General features: G+C 37.2%; 1 protein-coding gene across 1 annotated transcript in view; it reads right to left on the reverse strand.

Annotated features, from left to right (window-relative positions):
* The window catches only part of LOC150107865 (ribosome biogenesis regulatory protein homolog), a 285,588-nt gene that overhangs the window by 116,703 nt on the left and 146,274 nt on the right, over positions 1-22,611 (reverse strand). Inside the window, exons 6-7 of the mRNA XM_090415397.1 lie at positions 21,569-21,647; positions 1,018-1,125 (exon numbers count right to left, since the gene is read on the reverse strand). Of these exons, the coding sequence (XP_090271523.1) occupies positions 1,018-1,125; positions 21,569-21,647 (187 nt within the window). The remainder of the gene's footprint in view (positions 1-1,017; positions 1,126-21,568; positions 21,648-22,611) is intronic.

Below are 22,611 nucleotides of genomic sequence, written 5' to 3' on the forward strand. Positions count from 1 at the left end.
AAAATATTTCTGTATGTCTGACAATCACTTCCTACTCTGCTATTTAGATCCCCAACGAGGACCAAATTTTCCTTTTTCATTGTGTCAGTAGCTTTTTCTAGATCCTCAAAAAATTCCTCAACTTCTAAGTTAGTAGAACCTTCTGTGGGACCACAGGCACAAATAAGTCTCCTTGTCCAGTTCCCCTTTCTCATATTTGTCCACATTATTCTACTTGAGACTGACTGCCATTCAAGAAGATTAGTCTCATATTTTGTGTTGAATACGTATGGCTACTCCTTGTTTTCCTTGAGCGTCATTGCCTGAATATAACATTTTGTATTTATTGCTCAGAAAGATCTCACCAGTTTTTGTCTTTTTTGTTTCAGTCACCTCTATTATGTCGATCTGGTACTTATCTAATTCCTCAGCTAGCTCCATTTCTTTGCCATTCAGGCTTCTTATGTTGATAGTACCAATCTTTAACTCTGTGTGTTTTATATTTTTTGTTGTAGTAGCTGACTTTTCGCTGTTCGCCCTGGTTCCCTGGCGAAAACTATGGGATCCTTGTTTAACTGGGCGACACCCCAGCCGGCATGAAATTTTGTCATGTTGTACCATCATTTTTTATTTTGGTTTAACCAATAAGAATACAATTTGGTTGGCTAAATCCCAAATTGCCAGCCCATCCTCGTTCATTTAGTATCCAAGTAGATACCCAACAGGGTGCACCACGAGAAGGTGAGGATTGGACATTAGGTCAGAAGCCCTGGTCGGTTCTACGCATTCCTTTAAAGGCTATGTAGAGGCCTCCTCTCAGTTATACAGCTTTGACCCTTAAGCACCCCTTATATATATATATATATATATATATATATATAAAATTCACCATGGTGAACTAACAGAAATTTTCTTGTATAAGTATTTCTTAAATTTCAGCTTTTAATAGATATCATCTCTGAATGAAGGTTATCAAAGAGTTTCAATAAAATATAGAATTAATTAAATAAATAAATGAAGCAAGCAGTCCTCATTTACCCTTTCCTTTCAGCGAGCGAGCAATATTCCTTAGCCTGTGGAATTCATTTTTAGCAACACGTTCTTTCTTTTCTTCCTTTTTCTTGGCAAAATAATCAATATTAGGATCTAAAAAAAAGAATTCAATAAATTTTGATAAATGCCAATTTATGAAGTCAAACAGATTATTATATGAAAAAGAAAACTAATACGTTAGTTTTATCTGTACTAACCCATTATCAAATATTATTTGTACTAATAATACCCTCTGGTTGCAAGAATATGAAAGCATTTAGATACACCTGCCAAGGTCTTTCCAAACAGTTTCAAGCAAAAAAAGAAAGAAAGAAAGAAAACTCAGACGTCTATAGAAATGTAGACCAAAAGATAGTCTTGAAATTTCTGTTTGATATGTAAAACATTTCTGAAAAGAGACTGATCTTCTCCATATTATTTTACCTGCAGGAAAAATATTCTCCATCCTTCATATACTTTTAGATAACTCCATAATCTCCAGCAGGCATTTACAGAAATTCTTGTTCTTGCAGTGTGAATCATTACAGTCAAACTGCTAAATAAGAAGAGAAGAGCCATAACCAACAAATTTCTATTTCTTCAATATGGAATGTGTGGCCTAGCTAATTATCTATAGACCATGTAATTCAGCACAAAGAAAAAATGTTTCAACCCAGTTCTTTCAAATTTATAGATTTCATGTTAGAAGTCTGGAAAAGTGTTGCTAATTATAAGTGCAAAATCAGAAAAACCAGAGCTATCAATGAGGGATTGCAGATGAGTGTATGTGTGTGAGCACTGTTAAATCTTGAATAAAAGGAATTTTAGTAATATAATAACTTTTATTCAGATTTTACAAGTATACTAAATCCCGCTAAAATACTTGTAAATCAATGAATAAACTTGGTGTAATTGTAACAGAAATAATGTTTTTTTTTAATTATGAATAATGTATTATCAATAGTTTTGTGTAAGAACAAAGGAGACTCTATTGTGTTTAAGTATGCCATAGTGAACAAAAAAATTCCAGACAGGATTAAGAAGGTTAAGTCATGACCAGAGGCTACTGTACATGTGCAGCGCAATATTACACAGGGGTCTACCATCTAATTGCACCGATAGAAGTGGGTGTCGGGTGCATAAAATACGGTACCGAGTGGACGATGATGTCATAAAAAAGAAGGTCATTGGAACCATATAAAAAAGAGTTGCTGAGTCGAGTTCAACGCTTTTTGGTAAGGACTTGCAGTTTTTTTGTTTACGTAATCGGTTCCTAGGAGAACGAGTATGGAGTGTTGTTCTATTCGCGGGGCAGCGAGTCACGTGGAGCTCCGATGAGAGAATTCTAACTCGTGCTGGTTTTAAAGTTAAGGTAAGCTGCGAATTCGGGATGATCATTAACGACAGTAAGTTTCATTGGAATCGTAAGCGATGAATAGTTACCTTATTCGAAGATCTGTACTCACGATGCAAATCCCAGAAGAACGATACATCGAAGGCGAGTCAAAATAGGAGAAACCAAATGCCTATGTTCAAAGCCGTAGCAGTCAAGTTGTCCTCAAATACAGAGGAATAAGTTGCGTTAATCTACGAAAGGGATGTCCACATGCAGTAACAGAGACTAGAAGGAACAATTAGGTATAGAGGGTCTGACTTCATGAAAAGTAAGAACTTTCCATTAATTTGTCTGAGAGAAATATAGACGGTGACGGTGATTTCAGTTAATGGAATTGATTTAATGTTAAGGATACAGGACTTTAGACATTTAGCCAACATTTGATTTAATTTACTAAATGTAAGAGAAGGCTTAGATGAATTGTAATGGGAATCTAATTGCACTTGAAATTTGTAGTAAATAGTTAAGGTAGAAGTCAGGACTTTGATACATATTTCTCTAACGAAGATCTTTAGTATTAGAAGTGTAAACTTTCAAGCATTATTGTTAATTATAGATCGATGTATTGTATGGAAGTTAATTAAGGAGGAAGTGAGACTAAATCCACTTATTTGTATTATATCTTATATCCACTTATTTGTATTAAGTAATTGGGATATGGGCAGGTTGAAATTTTGTTATATATCATGAGAAATACCTATTGTGAACCTTATCTTGTGTTAGTTTAGCTTATTTCATTTAGAGGACCTTTCAACTAGTTTAAGTTTTATTTAACATGTATCATATTTAGTATGAATAAATTTCTGTCTTTTAACTCAAAATACATGCCTGATCATTTAAGTCAATGTACCACCTGCTATAATTATTGAACCTGTATATGTAAGAAGCATTGGAGTTTAAGATAGGAAACGGTTACGACTGCTATTTCGAGAGATTAACAAGAACTCGTTTAACTTTGACATAATTTTGAAATCATAGTAACCTGTAGGTCAAATCTCTGACAAGATTTTCTCTCTTGTATAGGAATTAAGATGGCACAGCAAAAAAAAAAAAAATAAATGTTCTTAATTCCGAAAAGGACTTGACTTCAGAGTTTTAATCACGGACAAATTGGCTCTGGCCTGGAGCATTCTCTTTGTTAAAGTTTTGCACACGTTTAAATTTTGAAAGATAGACCAATGAAGGTTATAGAAAGGGGGCGCAGCAGATAAGAACTTGATTGCAGTTTTAAAGTAAGATAAGAATTTTGTTACTTAGAAGAAAATAAAGAGTAAATAAGTTATACAAATAAATATATTAAGGAACAACCACACATATATTAAACAGCACACATAGGTACTAAGACCTGTGAGTGTAAAAATGAACAAATATGCTGAATATAATTCCTCGGGTAAAAAACTGGAATGGAATAATCGGTACAAAATATAAAGCTACTAAACTATGTACACTAATGTCAGAAGTATTGGGAATGGGGGAGGTGGGAGAGAGATTGTCTAGTTATTCTTGGCAAAAAGTTTCCTTTTTTTTTTTTTAATCTGACCCACACATGGGTCACAAGACCAACAGCAGATCAGTCATGTATGTGGTCAAGAGGAATAAGAAGAAAGGAGGAATCTATTTACATTATTTCTCAACAACTGAAGGTTGTATTCTTTGGGGAAAGCAGAGTGAGAGAAGGCTGTTCCAAAGAACAGAAGTTGGTGAAATAAAAGATGGGGAAGTGACGTTTGTTTGGTGAGTATCAAGATCGATAGTAAGTTTGGCAGTAGCTCTTGTTCTAATGATTTTGGAGGAAAGTGCAGGAATTCATCATTAAATTCCCAACGTGTACCCTCAAGGAACGTACAGGATATTATGATAGTACTACACGAAAACTTATGTCAATACTAACTTCCGACCAACAATTTTCCTCCAAATTAACTGTCAAGGCGCCAATATTATCAGATCCTATACTTCTCTCTTCTAATACACTTTTTATTGTATCAATCGACCTGAATCTTGGTCTTCCTCTAGGTCTTTTTCCTGCCAGCACAGCAAAGAACACTTGTTTTGATAATCTTTCCTCTCCCATTCTATTTAAGTGAGCATACCATCTGAGATTAGCTCTACTAATATATCCTGAATGTTAACAACATCAAGTTCTTTCTTAATATTCTCATTTTTAATATGATATTGCCACTGATGCCATTTGTTCACTCCCCTAATCTGTCTCAGAACTCTTATATCAATGGACTCCAGTCTTTGGTCAAGTATTTTATTTCTAATCCAACTCTCAGATCCAATAGTTAAAAATGGTTTGAACCTAGTTGTTTATTTCTCCCTTGTTCCATATAAATTTATTCAGGTGATTTCCTACCATACTGGCTTTGCTAATTCCATTGTCTGTTTGCATATTTAATTGCAGCAATCATAGTGACCAAAGCGACAGAGTATTTATTGCCCATGAAAGTATCTGCAGAAGAGACACAAGGCAGAAACTGAACATCTGTGAGAGAGGGATTGAAGTAGTCATGTTGGAGGCTTAATGGAGTATTGACAGTACTAAGAAAGGAATAAAACTAATTTTGATGCTTCCACTATTTCAGTTATTAAGACATCTTCAGGGAGTACAAGCAACACTTGCAACACACAAAGACAATACAATATCAATGAAACACATGGAGAACTCTAATGTCCTATCTAGGTGGTGTGCCTTCTATGGGCATTTCTAGGCAGCCCAAGGATGTAAACCGGGACCCCTGATGATTAGTGTTTCGCAAATTTTGGGAAGTTTTATGCATCCCTATTTGTTTAAATTAGGTTGATTTCTGAGTGCTACTGCAGATTCCAAAAACAGTCTTTCTTTTTTAAATTTACTATGATGAAGCATGACAGTTTTCTTCCAGATCATGTGAGTGATATCCAATACATGGCTGCAAGACCAGATTGACCATAGCTGTGATCGCATATTTAAGATTTGTGTTAATCTAAATGGATGGTTGCAGATCTACCTGTCTGTCTGAAGCCAACTTTCAGGAACAGAGTACAGTCCTACCCTGAAGTTACGCAGTAGGTGGGACCAACAAAAAAGAACACAAGTCGAATTCGCGTAACTCGAGTATAATTTTGCATACAAACATACAAATATTAGTTAGTTGGGACCAAAGGTTTACAAAAACACCTATATTTTTTAAGAAATATAATCATAATTGCAGTTTTTAGTACATAAAAAAAAAAGAAAGTTATTCTGATGTCAATGGTTTCATAAAATCTAATAGATTCGTCTGACGGCATAATGTCTTTTTCTTGTCATGCAAAATTTCTTAATAGCAAGCTAATGATTTTTTTATTCCTTACATTGTGGCTACAATTCGTTCCTCGTTAGAATCTATGTCCTTCAAAATCTGTAAACCTTTCTTTTATAATTGTTCTTACTGTGGATTCCTGTAGGTCAAACTTCTTTGCTAGCTCACAAATTTTCATTCCGCCTTCAAAATCCTTAATAATGTTGAGTTTTGTTTCCAAAGTCAATGTTTTTCTTTTCTTGCTAGCTGGAGAAGAATTGGACTTGCTTCCTTTAGACAACATTATTATTTTTTATATGAAACATTTTTTATCAAGGACATAACATTAAACAATCGCAAGGTTTGTAGACTATAAAAATCGTGTATGAATGGGGACTGCGCGAAACAAGTCAGTGCTTGTTCACAGCATGTGCGACACTGGCGAATGCAACTGGTGCCAGAAAGATACGACTAGTGGTGAGGCGTGAAGCGGGACGAGAATACGTACATATATGAAACTGCGTAAGTCGGGGTATGACTGTACTTTATATACTCCAGGCAATGAGAGAGGAAAGAGCTGATCTTTGATAGAATGGATAAAGGTAGCAAGTTTCTGATGGAGCTTAAAAGCTGTGCAGAGGTTGTATTTTTCTGAAAATCTGGCTACTTTTTCTGGTGTTCCCCAGACGTAGGGGGTGGTGATGGCATTTCTGAGGGACGGGGGGATTGATTACTTTTTTTTATTCTGCAAGCACTGTAGCCATTGCATAGGAAGGCTTTGTGTATATAGTTAAGTTCAGTTGAAAGATAAGTCCACTGAGACAAAGATTATAGCTCTATCTCATCTCATTTTCCTTTTTCCCTCTTTTACCTTGCAGTGTCAAGGGTTTATTGATCATCGGACCTCAACCATTCTCAGGATAAGGTGGTCAACCCTATGCCCTGGTGTATCCTATGTCTGTAGTGGTGTTGAGTTCTCAAGGCCGGTTTACCTGCTTTGTGGGATGAAAGCCTCCAGATAAACTGGGACGAAAAAACCCTACTGTCCACACCCAAGACCAACTAACTTGACTATGGCTGAAAAAGATCCTTAAGTTCCTCACTTCAGTGAAAGGAATCGTGCCCAGGACACTCCTTTCCCAGGCATATGGTTGTGAGGTGCATAGCCACTCAGCTAACCATGCAGACATGGCTCTATTGGTTAGAGTTTTAAATATGTCATATTGCTGATGACAAAGGTGGTGGTGGTGGTGGTGGTGGTGGAAAAGTTTGTGAATGCATCTAACTGTGTGAGTGGATTTTCTATACACTCCTTCACTGTATATAGAAAATCCACTCAATTAGTAAAGGAGAGGTTATTCTGAAAGTGTAACTAGGGTGTGTAGGAAGAGTAAAAAAAAGTTTTCATTTTCATCTTTGCATTCAATTTTATAAAATTTTCCATGTAAAAATTGGCAAGTGATGGTGGTGGGGGGGGGGGGGGGGGGCATACATTAAAATTAGTTTTTAATCCTTTCTTGGGGTGCCATTAATACTCCGTTAAACCACCAACACGATATCCACCAAAACTTAAGACTTAATGCATGGACTGAGTTGGACATGTAAGAGAGGGATCATTAATTAACTGAACTGCCCACTTCTGGATAGAATCAAGAAATCTTTGAAAGGATTTTGGTGCACCATCCCAAATATGGGAACAATATTCCATAGTTGGGTGGATTTGGGATTTGCATAGAGTTAGCGGATGTGAAGTAGTGTCTCGTGGGAAAAAAACTATACCAAGTTTCATGATGGCTGCACAAGCTATGGTTGAAAAGTGTTTGTGCCGGGAAAGGTTGGAGGTAGGTAGGGGTCAATCCAAGAAGGGAAATCTGATGTTTTCATGTCTGGATATTATTAAAAGCAAGGGAGATGGATTCAAGCGCTTTCTTCTGAAAGATTAGACAGAACTGAGTTTTGGTCGCATTAAGGTTGACAAGGTTGTCCTTGTCCCATTGAGATATACAAAGAGATTAAAGTTCATGATATTGGTCATGGTGGATCTTGAGATTTCTAATACATGAGCACTAGAGGTTTATCAAATGAAAAGGAGAAATGGAGTGTAGAGAAATGGCCTGAGCAGAAATCCAACAGGTATTTGCCATTATTATTAGCTTTGCTTTTTCTGCAAATTTTACCAAAAAATTTCTGTATCTATGACAATCATTTCCTACTCTGCTATTTAGATACTCAACAAAGAGCAACTTTTCCTTTTTCAGTTGTTTTTCTCTCAAGTCTCAAAAAATTCTTCTACTTCTACCTTAGTAGAACCTCTTGTGGGACCACAGGCACAAATAAGTCTCATTGTCCAGTTCCCCATTCTGATATTTGCCTACATCACTCTCTCTCTCTCTCTCTCTCTCTCTCTCTATATATATATATATATATATATATATATATATATATATATATATATATATATATATATATCAGTTAGCTAGCTAGCTAAGCTAAAGCCTTTTCATTCCCGTTAGGGAGTAGGCGAGGCCATTTAGCCCTATTTAACTTTTGGAGACTGAGTGGGCAGTTCCAGCTCCACTGGTACCCAATCAGAGAGATAGCTGGCCCAAGGCTATCACTAATTAAGTGGCACGCAGTAAAGAGAGACGGCTTAACATGCTGCCATCTTGTGGTCCTAACACTCGCATTTATTGTCTAAAATAATGTGGGTTCTATGGTCGATTTTCTTGAGTTTAAGGGACGAAAACCTGCTTGCCCATGCCAGAGATTGACTAACTCGGGAACCGGTCGAAAAAAGGCTTAGGAAAATTTCTTCTAGTCGCTGACTAGATTCGAAACCAAGAAATCTTACTTCGTGCGGTCAAGCGCCATGATGTGCAAACGTCACATCCACTGAGCTACACAGGCGTGCTCTCTCTCTCTCTCTCTCTCTCTATATATATACACACACACACACACACAACTAGTTCTCACTTTACGAATTCCCACTTTATGAATTTTTTGGATGGAAATTTTTATCTTAAATTTTGCATGCCGAAGGTGATTACGGGTGTTTACGTGGAATTACGCAGTATGTAATGATCAGTTAGAACAAGCCTCAGTCACTCACAAGCCTTGGCGACGCGAGAGTGTTATTCATAGTTTTCTTCAATTGATTTTTTATTTTGTTTTCTTTTTAACTATAACCCCTTCACTTTTCCAACAATGTCAAAAAGAAGCATTAGTGCAAAACCAGAAAATGAGCTAAAGAAACAAAGAAAAGCTTCTTTGGCCAGTAAAGTCTTATCATTTGATATTCATTTTATATTTTATATATTCCTTCTTACAAATGTAACTCTTGCTTATAGCATTATAACTAAGGCAAATAAACTCCTGCCTTATTAATTCCCAATTTACGAATGGTCGCCAGGAACCAATTAATTCATAAAGGCAGAAACTACCTGTATATAACCGATAAAGATCAAGAAGAAAAATCGTTAGCTGAGTCAGGGTAAAATGTCCTATAGGTTTTCAAATAAACTTTGTAGTCAGGAGCAAGATAAAAAAATAAAATAAAACAATATCACCTTTCTTTGGGATGGGCTGGATGTGGGCCTATTTCCTTGCTGTTAGGTAGATGCCATGTGAATAGGATAGACTGATAAGTGTAAGTTCTGAGGCACACCTTTTTAAAGAAACCTGACTGGACAAAAGTTGCATCCAATAGCTTTGGCAATGGACTAGAAGGAACAACTACTCTTTGGAGAGAATACCAGTTTTCAGAATTTAGCCAATTCAAAGTCTGATTTGGATTTGGTGGTGATTCTTTTACAGCTGTTGCATGCTGCAGTATAGGCAGCATGAACAGCTGGTGTTTTAGTGTTGAGCCATTTGTGGCATGTAGAGGAATTTTTCTTTCATTGCATTCACAAACTTTTTTAAGAACCAAAATTTGGATGGTGGCTGTGAATTTAAGGTGGAATAGCGTAAGAAGTCATCCTCATATCATTTCTCTGAGGATGATTTCTGTTATTCGGTCTGAGTGTAGGTATCTGAATCAGGAAAATGAAAGCAGTATTTGGACCATCGGAAGGAGAAGTCATTGGAGGTCATCCCATTTTGTACTCTTGTAGTGCCAAAGGTTACGATACTGAGAACTGGTGGGTGAAGGTTGTTCTGTGGCAAAAGAGACTTGTATGAGGTTGTGATCTGAGTTAACAAGAGAACTGACATCTACAGTATACATGGAAGGGGTTGATGTCTTCCTTACACAGCATTCTGGTTAGGAAGAGATCAAGAATATTGGCAACTTGAGGGCAGTTATCAAATAATATGGTAGAAAGTTTGGCAATTTGTGAAGGTGACTAGGTTATCCTTGCCCCACTGAAGGATGGTATCAAGATCACTGTTTAAGGAACTGGTTACAGATGATCCTGATGTAAGGGAACTACGTGGTTTGCCAAAGAAGTAGGATGAATGAAGAATGCTATCGTCAGCAAAGCTATGGATGAGATTTGTAGTGAGTGAAAGTAGGTTTTTATGTATAAGAGAAAAAAGGTAGATGAGAGAACAGGCACTGAGGCACTCCTGCATTGGTAGCAAAGGCTCAAAGAGCAGGTGCCATCCACCATAACACACAGCAAACAACCAGAGAGAAAGCTGGCTATCCAGTTATTGCAAAGGGTGGCAGGTAGACCGAAGAAAGTTTACAAAGCAGGCCTTGATGCAAACACAATTGAAAGCCTTGGAAATGTCAAGACAACAGCATACATTTCTCCAAAACTTTATATGGCAAGTGATGTAAGCTAAGATATTAGCTTACATCAGGATGACCTCACTATTACGGTATTTTGACTAGAAAGTAGAGCTAAAGAGATCAGGGTGGTTAATGGAGTTTTGAGAGTGATAGACACATATGAAAAGGGCAGGTTGATTTCGTAAAGAAATTTTGAACCAAAGTAGATCAAACGGGAAGGGGATTTGAAGTTTTGCGATCTCTGGCACAGTATGTAAGTTCTGGAAAAATGCATAGGTGTCACCCTTGTGGCAGAAAGCTGTGTAATGTGTAGTTTGGGCAGTTAAGATTAAAGGTGGTTGTTGTGGTTATAATATGAATAGTAATTCTGGTTCAGATGAATATAAATGGTTGTGTGAACATAGTTTATGTTGCTGTTTAGGCAACAAACAGTAATATAAACAATTCACATTGGGTAAGCGAATGTGGAAAGGTTTGTTTTCATTTTTTTTTCGGTAAGAAATAATATTGATGGGGAGTTGAGGGGGGGGGATCTGAACTTTCATTTTTTCCCCCCTCCTGTTGGATTTTTTTGTTCTTTATGTTTTTATTTGGTTGGATTTTTGTTGTTTATGTATTTTAGGTGAGTTTTTTTAATGATTTTTTTAGCTACTTTTGTGATCCAGAATAGGTAACACTCTCACAAACCTACCACCCACACAGAGCGAACCCATTTTCAGTCCATACTTGGCCTTGACAGATCCCATGCAGCCGCTGTACTTGGTCCCCCCCCCCGATCACCTGTCCACCCACATTATGATTGGAATACCATCAAGGGTATCACTAACACTGCATATGTAAAGAGAGGGATGGGGACAGAAACCAGAACCTCTGCTCTAGTGACCAAACATAACTACAGACACTTAATGCTTCTAATAATCAAGATGGTGTTATTTCACCAGGTGATGAAAGTCATTTACCATCTAGAGATTACTATCATCTACCACCATGCATTAGCATGACATGGCTGACAGAAGATGATACAGTTACTGGTATAGAATGTGAAGGGTTTAGTATTTTCAGTGAGAATAAAGAGAACGGGTGTGAAAGAAGTGGATAAAACTGATGACAGCAGATAAAGTGCAGTCAAAAAAGAGCAGGAGGCAAAAGAAACAGTACATATGAGACCATCAGCTGTAAAATATGACAAAATAAATAGTCAACTCTTGTTATAGGGGAGAGGATACAAAAGATGACGTGGATGATATACCTTGATAAATAAACCCAGTAAGTGGAGAGTATGTAATTATTGGGAATTTTACCAATGGGGAAACAGACTGGAAGGAGAAAAGGACATGTGAAAGGAAGGTGTCAGGGGGTTTAACAGTGCTGAATCAAGTAACTGCATAAGAGAATCTGTCAATAACAACTGTGACCACACTGATGCCAATTGGTGACATGCAATCTTGACCTGGGAGGTGGCTAAACATGTGGAATTTTCAGTTAAGAAGGGGTATATGTGGAACTACAAAGCTGGTAATTATGATGAACTCAGGAGACTGCTAAGAGCAGTGCCAAGGCATAAGAAATTGCAACAATTGGATGTTGTTAGTACATGGAAAATTGTCAAGAGGTGTCTGAAGGAAGAAGAAATAGACCGCATACCTAGATTCAGGAGGAAAAATCAAGCAGAAATTGAATCATTGAAAAACTGAATCAAGCATCATTAAGTACAGGCTGCACAAAGAGAACAGTCTATAGAGGAAATTCAAAGAGAAAGGTAATCAGCAAGATCATGAGCAGTAGAAAGAGAATTCCAGAAAGGTGTGAATAGAATGGTAAGTAAAGCAAAATCAAATGTATGAGAGGAAATTAGCTGAGTGAGCCAAGTGTAGTCCCAAAGAGTTCTTTCAATAATTGAGATGAATGACAGGGAGGTAAATGAAGAAGACAAAACAGTGGAATTACTAAGATATATCATCATTTTACTGCATATAATGGCAAAAGATGTGATGAGGGCTGATTTGGAAATAGAGGTAGATGAAGCAGAGGTGCAAAGAATATTACAAAACCTTTGTGTGAATATAGACATGGGATTAGATAGGGATATCAGGTCACGTATTACAAGAATATGCAAGAGAACTAGCAGTGATAGGGTAATAAGATAGTGAAAACAACCTGTTACCTTCATAATAGTGCTTTATGATACAAACAACACAACAACAAGAAGAAACAATAATTAATTCCATGCAGAGTACAACATGAAATATCAGTTTATTTAATTCTCCTGTGATACAACCACAATATAAAATGATGGTACAACAAGATAGAAATTTATGCTAGCTGGTGCATTGCCTGTTAAATAAGGCCTCTGTTGTTTTCACCAGGGAAAAGGGGTCCCCCCCCCCCCCATTTCCTCCAACAAATCCTGAAACACATCCCAACTGAACATCGCCAGAGTTCAAGATCAACATGAATAGCAAAGAAATGGAGTTAGCTGAGGAATTGGATAAGTACCAGATTGACATAATTGTGGCTGAAACAAAAAAAAGACAAAAACTGGTGAGATCTTTCTGAGCAATAAATACAAAATGTTATATTCAGGCAATGACAATCAAGGAAAACAAGGAGTAGTGATAGTATTCAACACAAAATATGAGGCTAATCTTCTTGAATGGCAGTCAGTCTCAAGTAGAGTAATGTGGGCAAATATGAGAATGGCGAACTGGACAATGAGACTTATTTGTGCCTATGATCCCACAGAAGGTTCTACTAAGATAGAAGTGGAGGAATTTTTTGAGGCCTTTAGAAAAAGCAACTGACACAATGAAAAAGGAAAAGTTGGTACTTGTTAGGGATCTAAATAGCAGAGTAGGAAATGATTGTGAGACATACAAAAATATTTTGGGAAAATTTGGAGAAAAGAGCAAAGCTAATAATAATGGCAAATACCTGTTGGATATATGCTCAGGAGAAGAACTGGTTATTACTAACACCACATTCCAACATAAAAATGTGTGCACAAATTCACATGGAGAAAAGGGCAGGGAATAAGAAAAGTCTCACTGACTATGTTATTGTTGATAGTGATGTTTTCTGACTTGTGCAAGACACAAGTGAGAAAACATCACTAGAGAGTACAGAGGATTTCAAATTGGAAGTGATAACCATTTGGTCTTGAGCAGGATAAAATTGAATTTCATATTGACAAGCAGAACATGAAAGAAAGTTTTAAAGCGAATAAAAGTTGAGCAGCTCTCAGATGTGAACTGTAGATTAAAATACACAAACATTATTCAAGAAAAAATATAAGATGTTGGAAGTTTATTTTGCACTTGGTTAGACTATAATAAATTTAGTTTAATCCTTTATCCAAGTGTAAGAAAACAAAGTTTGTGCCTTAAAATATCTTCAGGACTGAGATAAGGTGGTACATTTCTCAGCAACTCGTAGCAAATGTGGATCAAGCTCTCATCACTCCTTGTCTCAGTATCTCAAATAATGCAAAGTGCATCTCCTTGCGGACATGTATACCGCTATGCATTAAGGGAAGGGCCACTACCCAGACCAGTTTCGATCTTTATTGAGGTCCCATCAGTAGGAGGCAGACCCAGAGTGGTGATACTAAGCCAGAAGCAATGGAGAGGTCATATTTACCTATACGAGTTGCCAACCGGTGTACCACCTTATTATTAAATTACTCTGGATTTAGAGAAACATGGAAGTTTATTTTGCACTTGGTTAGACAACAAAAGGATTAAACTAAATTTATTATAAAAAATATAAGCGTTTGAGAACAGGAACCAAACCTTGGAGATTCGGTGGCGCCCTGAAGAAAACATTGAGTGATTCAGCCAGAGAGGCATGTGATGAGGTTGTCTGCAAGGATAGAAAATTAAGAACTCCATGATGGACACAGGAATTTAAAGAGGCAGTGAAGGAAATGAAGAAGGCATATCAAAACTTACTGGCGAATAACTCAGCTTGTTCTCTTGGATAATGGAGACAAATATAGGAAAGCTAAACACTGTGTAAAACTAACCAAACAAAAGTCATGGGAAGACGATAGAAAATAAATATCAGGAAGGTGGCAAAATATCCTGGAGGATGTTGAAAAAAGCTCAGAAATGGAGGAAAGAGTGCTGTAAAAGGAATTAGAGATGATAAAGGTGACATGAAAACCAGAGAAAAAGATATCTTTAATATATACATATGGAGTAATTACTTTCAAAATATTCCTATATGAAACAAGCAGTGACAGCACAGTGGTAAAAAACACTCAACAGTCATGCAAACAGGAATACATATCCATATTTGAAGTAGAAAAAGCCATCAAAATCCTGAAATATGGAAAGGTAGTGGGAGTTGATATTTAACCAGAAATGCTCAAGTATGGAGGTATAAAAGTCTTGCAGTGGCTGCACTGCATAGTTCAGAAGGCCTGGACAGAGGGACGAATTCCAGATGAATGGAGTAGAGCTCTTATAGTAGCCATATATCAAAAGGGAAATAAAACTGAATGTGGGAATTACAGAGGTATTTCCCTATTGGGTGTATCTGGCAAGAATTATGTAAGTATACTTGAGAAACGTTTGAGAAGGATTGTGGAAGGGAAGCTTGGTGAAGAAAACAAGCCAGATTTAGGCCAAATAGAGGCTGGCAGGATCAGATTTTCACTTTACAACAAATAGTTGAGAAATCATGGGAATATGACAAAGATAAGTTTTGAAGATCTGGAAAAGCCATATGAGAAAGTGCCAAGAGAAAAACTATTCTAAACACTACAACTGTGTGGTGTCAATGGGGCATTATGTCAGGCAATACTTTGTCTTTATTTGAGTTGTCAGCAGTTAGAATTGAAGTGCAGGAAGATGGTTTAATATTAAATCTGGTCAGACAAGGATGTACATTATAATCTGTTATTATCTATGGATCACATTATGAAGGAAAGTGATATTAAACTGGAGATATAATTAATCTCAGCTCTTTACTTTATGCAGATGATGTTATACCTCTAAATAAATCCAGTACAAGTCTGCGAGATTCCCTGACTAAAATTGAATAACTGTTGTAATAGACTTGTTATGAAGGTCAGCAATAGCAAGTCAAAAACAATGAAAATAAGCAGAAGCACTGAAAAATATCAAATGCATTGTGAATGGAGAACCTATAGAAGAAGTAAAACATTTCAGATACTTAGGCATGATTTTTAGTGAAGATGGTATATTAAATATGGAAATAGACAAGCGAATCAACAAAGCTGGCATAGTAAGAAGTCAATTGAATAAATTTATATGGAATAATAAAAAAATTAGTCAAAACACTAAATTAGCTGTACACAAGACTGTGTTCAAACCAATTTTAACTTCTTATTGATCTGAGACCCGGGTTAGAAATGAAAGACTTGAACAATGACTAGAGACCACAGAATATGAGAGTCCTGAGAAAGATTAGAAGAATGAACAGATATCATCAATGACAATAACATATTAAAAACGAGGAAATTAGGGAAGAACTAGACATTGTTAGCATGCAGGAATGTGTTAACAGAGCTAATCTCAGGTGGTATGGTCACTTTAACAGAATGGGCAAGGAAAGATTAACAAAACAAGATTAGCTCTCTGCCAGGTTGGCCAGAAAAAGACTCAGAGGAAGACCAAGATACAGGTGGATTAATGCGGTAAAAAGTGCCTTAGATAGAAATATAAGATCTGACAATGTCAGTCTTGACAGGTAACAGATTGATTGATCAGGAGGAAAATTGTAGATAGGAAGTTAGTAATGATGTAAATTTTTCATGTAGTACTATCATATCCTGTACATCCTGTCAGGAATTTGATGATGATGATGAACATCAGCAATTCCACATAGGGAATAATCATTAATTTAGCAACCTAATTACACAAGATCATTATTCTGTCATTTATTCAAACTGTAAAATGTGCTAGTAGAATAAGCAATAGTTTGCTAAAGATGTTACGATCATTCAGTTATTAATTCTCGGTCTAACAATTCTTGTAACCAAGCATGGCCAAGAATTTTGGTAAACCATAAAATCTCTCTCATACACGTTGTTGATTTCAGTGGATGGAAATAATGGCGATAGTGATCTGGCTTGTTATTTAATTCCAGCACAATAAACATTAAAGTCATTTATAGATAATTCTGGATTAAATTTAACATAAAGTAAACCAAAAGAAAAATTTCCTTCATTCTACCCTGTCTGTTGATTGTCTTTTGTCTTTTGTTTTGAGATAATACAGAATACAATTTGGTTAGCTAAATCCCAAACCCATCTCATCTTTTCTACTTAACAATGTGCACCACAAGAAGGTGAAAATGGGACATTTAATTAGACGCCCTAGTTGGCTTTCTGCATTCCTTACAGGTGATGTGGAGGTCTCTGCCAGATGCCAAACTTTGAATATTAGGTTATCCCTAATAATGGTAAAATACAAAAAGAGAGGAAAAAAAATTAGTTTTATTCTATTTATATTTCCCTTTAAACTTTTCATACCTCACAGTTAGGGGAGGGGCAGGAAAGTAAAAATTACAATCAGGTTAGAGGTTTAATGGAGTATTGACAGCACTAGCAAAGGATTAAAAACTAATTTTAATGCTTCCAATATTTCTTCTGTCATTGAGACATCTTCAAGAAGTACAAATAACACTTGTAATACACATACACACAGACAACACAATACTAAATGCAGAAAGTGTAAAATTAAAGTATGTGTCAGGTCGTGAGATTATTGTGGTGGAAGAAAGCCAGAATGTGAGTGAAAATAGTGGCTTCATAGGGAATTGCGATGTTGTACAAGATGGCAATGAGAGTGGTGATCAAAGAGAGAGTGAAAGCAATTATACAGAGAGAAAATGGTTTAAATGATGAAAAAAATGAGGAATTATTTGTACGGAGCGAGCTCGAGCGGTTACGCAGAGTGATACAAAGTGCACAGCGGCAGTTGGAGCACCTGCAAAACTCTTTCCAGAATGCCTCGGCTAATGGAAATAAGCAAGTGTTTGAAAGGAAAAATAAGCATAAGAGTGGGAGAGTTTCAGAAATGCAGGAAAGAGTGTTGTACGGTGACTCGTTATTAAGAGGTGTAATAGATGGGAGTTTAACTAAATCATACTTACCGGGTGCAAAATTTAAGGATGTAAGTGAGAGTATTAGAGCACAAAAACAGAGGGTGAAAGAATTGATAGTTGTGGTGGGTACGAATGAATTGAAAGGAGATAAATTTTTTATGAGAGAGGACTTGAAAGTATTGTTAAAGATAGCAAAAGAAAAGAGTGAAAGAGTTAGGATTGTGAGTCTGTTGCTTGGTATGACAGAGAGGAGTTTAGAAGGAGGGCCATAATCGCAAATGACTTTATGCACAGGTTATGCAGACGGTTTGGTGTGGAATGAGTTTGATGGCGAAAGGATTTATACCAGATGGATGGCCTGCATTTGAATGGATTTGGTGTGCAGAGACTGGTGAATGTTGCTGAATGAAGTGAAAATGGATATGCAGAACCAGGGGAAACTAGAACTTCCAAGGGGGGGGGGGGGAGTAAATATGCGGACATCAGTGAGGCAGTTGAGTCTAAAAATGTATATAATGAACTCGAGCCAGTACTAAGGATAAGTACAAGTATCGGAATGGGATAGTTAGAATAATGCATCAAGATAGGGGTGGGACAAAGGGACCTCTGCATTTCATGTATACTAATGCCAGGAGTATTAGCAACAAGAAGGAAGAATTTTTGGCCTTGGTTGGCTCTTCACTAATGCCAATAACCTGTGGCTCTCCCACAGGTTATTGGCATTAGTGAAACATGGCTGACAGAAGATGATATAGTTAGTGGGATAGAATATGTAGGTTATAGTGTGTTTAGGAGGGACAGGGAGAATAAAATGGGGGGAGGAGTGTTATTGATGATAGCTGATGAACTGCAGCCAAGAAGAATTGAAGTTGTATTGCAGGATAGTGAAAAGAGCTCATTTGAGGCTATTTGGTGTGAGATTGAGACTGGCAGAACAAAATATACAGTTGGGTGCTGCTATAGACCAGGTGATGGAATAAATGGTGGAGATAGTATGCATAAACAAATTGATGAAATGAGTGGAAGGAGGGTAATTATTATGGGGGATTTCAACTATAGTAACAATGATTGGAAGGAAGAGAGGACAAGTGAGGAAGGAAATGGATTTTATTCAATTATTAAGGGATAACTATCTGAGACAGCATGTAATTGAAAATATTAGGGGTTTGAGAGTGCTTGACCTGGTAATAGCATCTGAGAATTTGAATGTAATGAATATGACCATGTTGCCACCTACTGGTGAGAGTGATCATAAAGTCTTGACCTGAGAGGTGGCTAAAGCTGTGGAATTCTCGCTTAAGACACGGTATATGTGGAAATACTGTGCTGGCAAGTATGACAAGCTTAGGAGATTGCTTGGTTCAGTGCCATGGCATGTAAAACTGCAAGGGCTGGATGTTGATAGAGCATGGGAAGTGGTCAAGGAGCATTTACAGGAGGTTATGGCTGATTGTATACCTAGGGTCCGAATAGTAAAACAAGTAGGGGTTAAATGGATGAATAACATCATTAAGCTTGAGCTGCAAAAAAAGAAACAACTATGGAGGGAATTTAAACAGAAAGGTGACCTGCAGGCACACGAACGGTGTAAAGGGAAGGCCAGAAGGGTAACGACTGTGGTAAGAAAAGCAAAAGCAGATTATGAAAGGAAACTAGATATGCAAGCTAAAGAGAATCACAAACAGTACTTTCAATATGCTGCAAGCAAAAAAAAAAAAAAAAACTATACACAGCAGAATGATTTTAAGGAATGCCGATGGTAAGGAGGTCACTGAATCAGTCGATATAGTGGAATTACTGAGTGAGCACTTTGCAAGAATATATCATCCAGGTGGTGACATTGAAAGAATGAAGGAACCATTAGTTTATATGGGAATTGTGATGAATGAAGTGGAGGCGAATAGTCTATTACAGAACCTTAATGCGAATACATCTGTGGGATTGGATGGTATACCGGCACGGGTCTTACGTGAAGCAGCTAAAGACTTATCACTTGACCATGTTGTTTAATCTGAGTCTCGGGTATGGTTTAATCCTGAAGGCGGGGGAAATAGTTTCACTGCATAAAGGAGGATCCAAGACTATGGTGGGAAATTACTGACCGTTCAGCATATCAGGAGTCATTGTCAAGGTTTTGGAGAAAGTAGTCAAGGGAAAAATACAGGAATGCATTGATGAAAATGAGATACTGTACAGGGGACAGCATGGCTTTGTGAAGGGTAGATCATGCCTCAGTAACTTGCTCAAGTTTTATAACAAGGTGACAGCAGAACTGGATAAGGGAAATGGGTTTACAGTGATACTGCTGGACCTGGCAAAAGCGTTTCACAGGATACCACATGGAATTCTAATCCGTAAGCTACAACGTATGGGAATGGATATAGGGTTGGTGAGATGGATAGGTGGGTGGTTGATGGAGAGATATCAAAGAGTAGTTTATTCAGGAGTAGAGTCCAAAAGACAGCCTGTGACTAGTGGTGTGCCGCAGGGTTCTGTTCTTGGACCACTGCTGTTTAATCTGTTCATTAACGATATAGGGAAGGATCTAAGTGGAACAGTTCATTTGTTCGCTGATGATGCAAAGTTGGGTAGGGCGATAGTGAATGCAGAAGATGTCAAAGTCTTGCAGGATGACTTAGATAGATTGGAGTTCTGGGCTAAGGAGAATGGATGTCAATTTAATGTGACAAAATGTAAGGTTATGCATTTTGGGGTGAAAAGATTAGCAGCAGCATACCACATTGGTGGAACTGTACTTCAGGAGATTGATGAGGCTAGGGACTTGGGAGTGTTGGTGGATAGGGAGATGAAGTTTAGGGGGCACAATGCAAAAGTGGCTAAATCAGCTCATCAACTCACTTGGTTGTTGAAAAATACTTTGACGAGCAGAGACAAGCAAGTGATTGTTCTTCTGTACCGAGCAGTGATAAGACCTCGTCTTGATTACTGTGCCCAGATTTGGTCACCTAGGTTTCTTCTTGATGGGGAGGAGGTGGAGAGGATCCAGAGGCGAGTGACCAAGATGATAGCAGGTCTATGAAATGGACCTTATGAGAACAGGTTGAAGATTTGTGGGTTGCAGAAATTGGTTGATAGGCAGAAGAGGGGAGATATGATAGAGACATTCAAATTGCTGAAGGGTTTCTATAGGATTAATTCAGAGGATATTTTTGAGATCAGGACTGGTGGTGGGAGAACAAGGGGACATCTATGGAAGCTGGGCAAGAGCAGGTTAGCAAAGGTGTTAGAGCTGGGTTCTTTACTTTTAGAGTGGTAAATGAGTGGAATAAGCTTGCTGAATAAGCCGACAAACGTTGGTCGATTGGTAGAGCCTCTGCTACTAATGGCTCAGTTAAGAAAGCTTGAGTGCGGTTAGTAGTTGGAAGGGAGCCAATCGTTAGATGCTGTTGGCACACTCTCCCTCGATGAGTCTTTGGACTCCCTGGAGGTGTCAAATAATAATAATAATAATCTGCCAGAGTCTGTTGTGGGTGCCATGAGAGTGAATGAGTTCAAGGCAAGGTATGATATATATACTGTGAGAATGCCGAATAGTGGTGTGGATATTTAGGGCTGCCCTCAATGAGTCTAAGGACTACCTGGAGTCGCCCGTAATAATAATAATAATAATAATAAAAACAAGAAAGTGTGTTCTGGAATCTGCAAAAGAAATGAACCTAATTTATACAAATACAGATGCATAAAACTTTCCAAAATTTGGAAAACAATAATCGTCAGTGATCCCAGTTTACATCCTAGGCTGTCTACAAACACCCATAGAGGGCACACCACCTAGATAGCACTTTAGAGTCACCCACTTGTTTCATTATGTATTGGGTTGGCTTTGTGTGTGTGTGCGTGCACGCGTTACAATTGTTATTTGTACTCCCTGAAGATGTCTCATTGACTGAGATGAAATATTGGAAGCATTAAAATGAGTTTTTAATCCTTTCCTAGTGCTGTCAATACTCCACATGTTGTCCTCCAGGCACTTAAGCCTTAACACACAGAAATTACAATATGTTTGTTATTTTTATTAAAAATAATTCATTTATAAAAAAAAATACAGAGGTAAGGACAACTACAAATTACCTGCATTGTCAGGAACCTCTATTAACCAATCAGATTTGTCATTGTCAGCTCGCCTGTATCCCCATCGAGGTTTCCATTCCTTTTAATGAAAATGAATGATAAAATAAAGTAAGACTTAAGTTCCAAAATTAACTACAGGTATCCCTCAATTAACTCGGTTAATTAATCCCTTGATGTTACCGCGCATATCAAAATTGCATTAATCAAACATAATAATCGATGGTAAAAAAGTACAATTCGTCCATGATCGATTACTGTATTAATAGTTCGTTTTATATGGTACTCTTTTAGGAAAGATAAAAAATGAATGCAAAGTAAATATTTGTACCTACATTAGTTACTGCAATTTTTTTTATCAAAAAAATGTTATCAAGAGTCGTTTGAACAGTTTTAGTTTTTTTCTTATCGGCATAAATTCTATGATAACAAGCAAAATGACTCTCCAGATCTTGGCAAACAAGCATTCTTCGATTAACATCTGGATCCATATCAATTACTTGCTGCTTAAGCAATTCTAAACTGCAAAATATTCCATCCAGTTCTTTGACTGATATCTCCTTTGGAACTTCATCTTCACATTCCATTTATTCGTTGTCTTCATATGTGCGTTGTTGTTCAATTTCAAGAAGATCGTTGTCACTGAAATCTTTTGAATTTGAATCCAATAATTCTTTAACATCTTCTGCATCAACATCATCAAAACCAAGGTCTTCACCAATTGCAACGATTTCTTCGACCAGGATTTCCCAGGAGTTTAAAGGCGTGTTAATCAAAACTCTTGCTGTGTATATCATGGGATTGCCGCAATCAATTTCGGCACGTCAATCAAATCCCGCGTTAAGCAAGGGATACCTTTACGTTCTAAACGATATGACTGAATACAGTCAGATACATGTGTAAAAATATTTATGTAGCTCCTTAATGACTAAGCATTTTTACATAAATTATACATAGGTCAAACCCAGTAAGAACTGTACATTGTACAAATATGTTTGTTAAATGTAAATAATCCCTATGGGAATTGTATATGCTCTCTATCAAAT

This window comes from Typopeltis vanoorti, chromosome 3 (assembly GCF_054136105.1).
Source record: "Typopeltis vanoorti isolate ZY-2024b chromosome 3, IOZ_Tvanoo_1.0, whole genome shotgun sequence".
Taxonomy (NCBI): domain Eukaryota; kingdom Metazoa; phylum Arthropoda; class Arachnida; order Uropygi; family Thelyphonidae; genus Typopeltis; species Typopeltis vanoorti.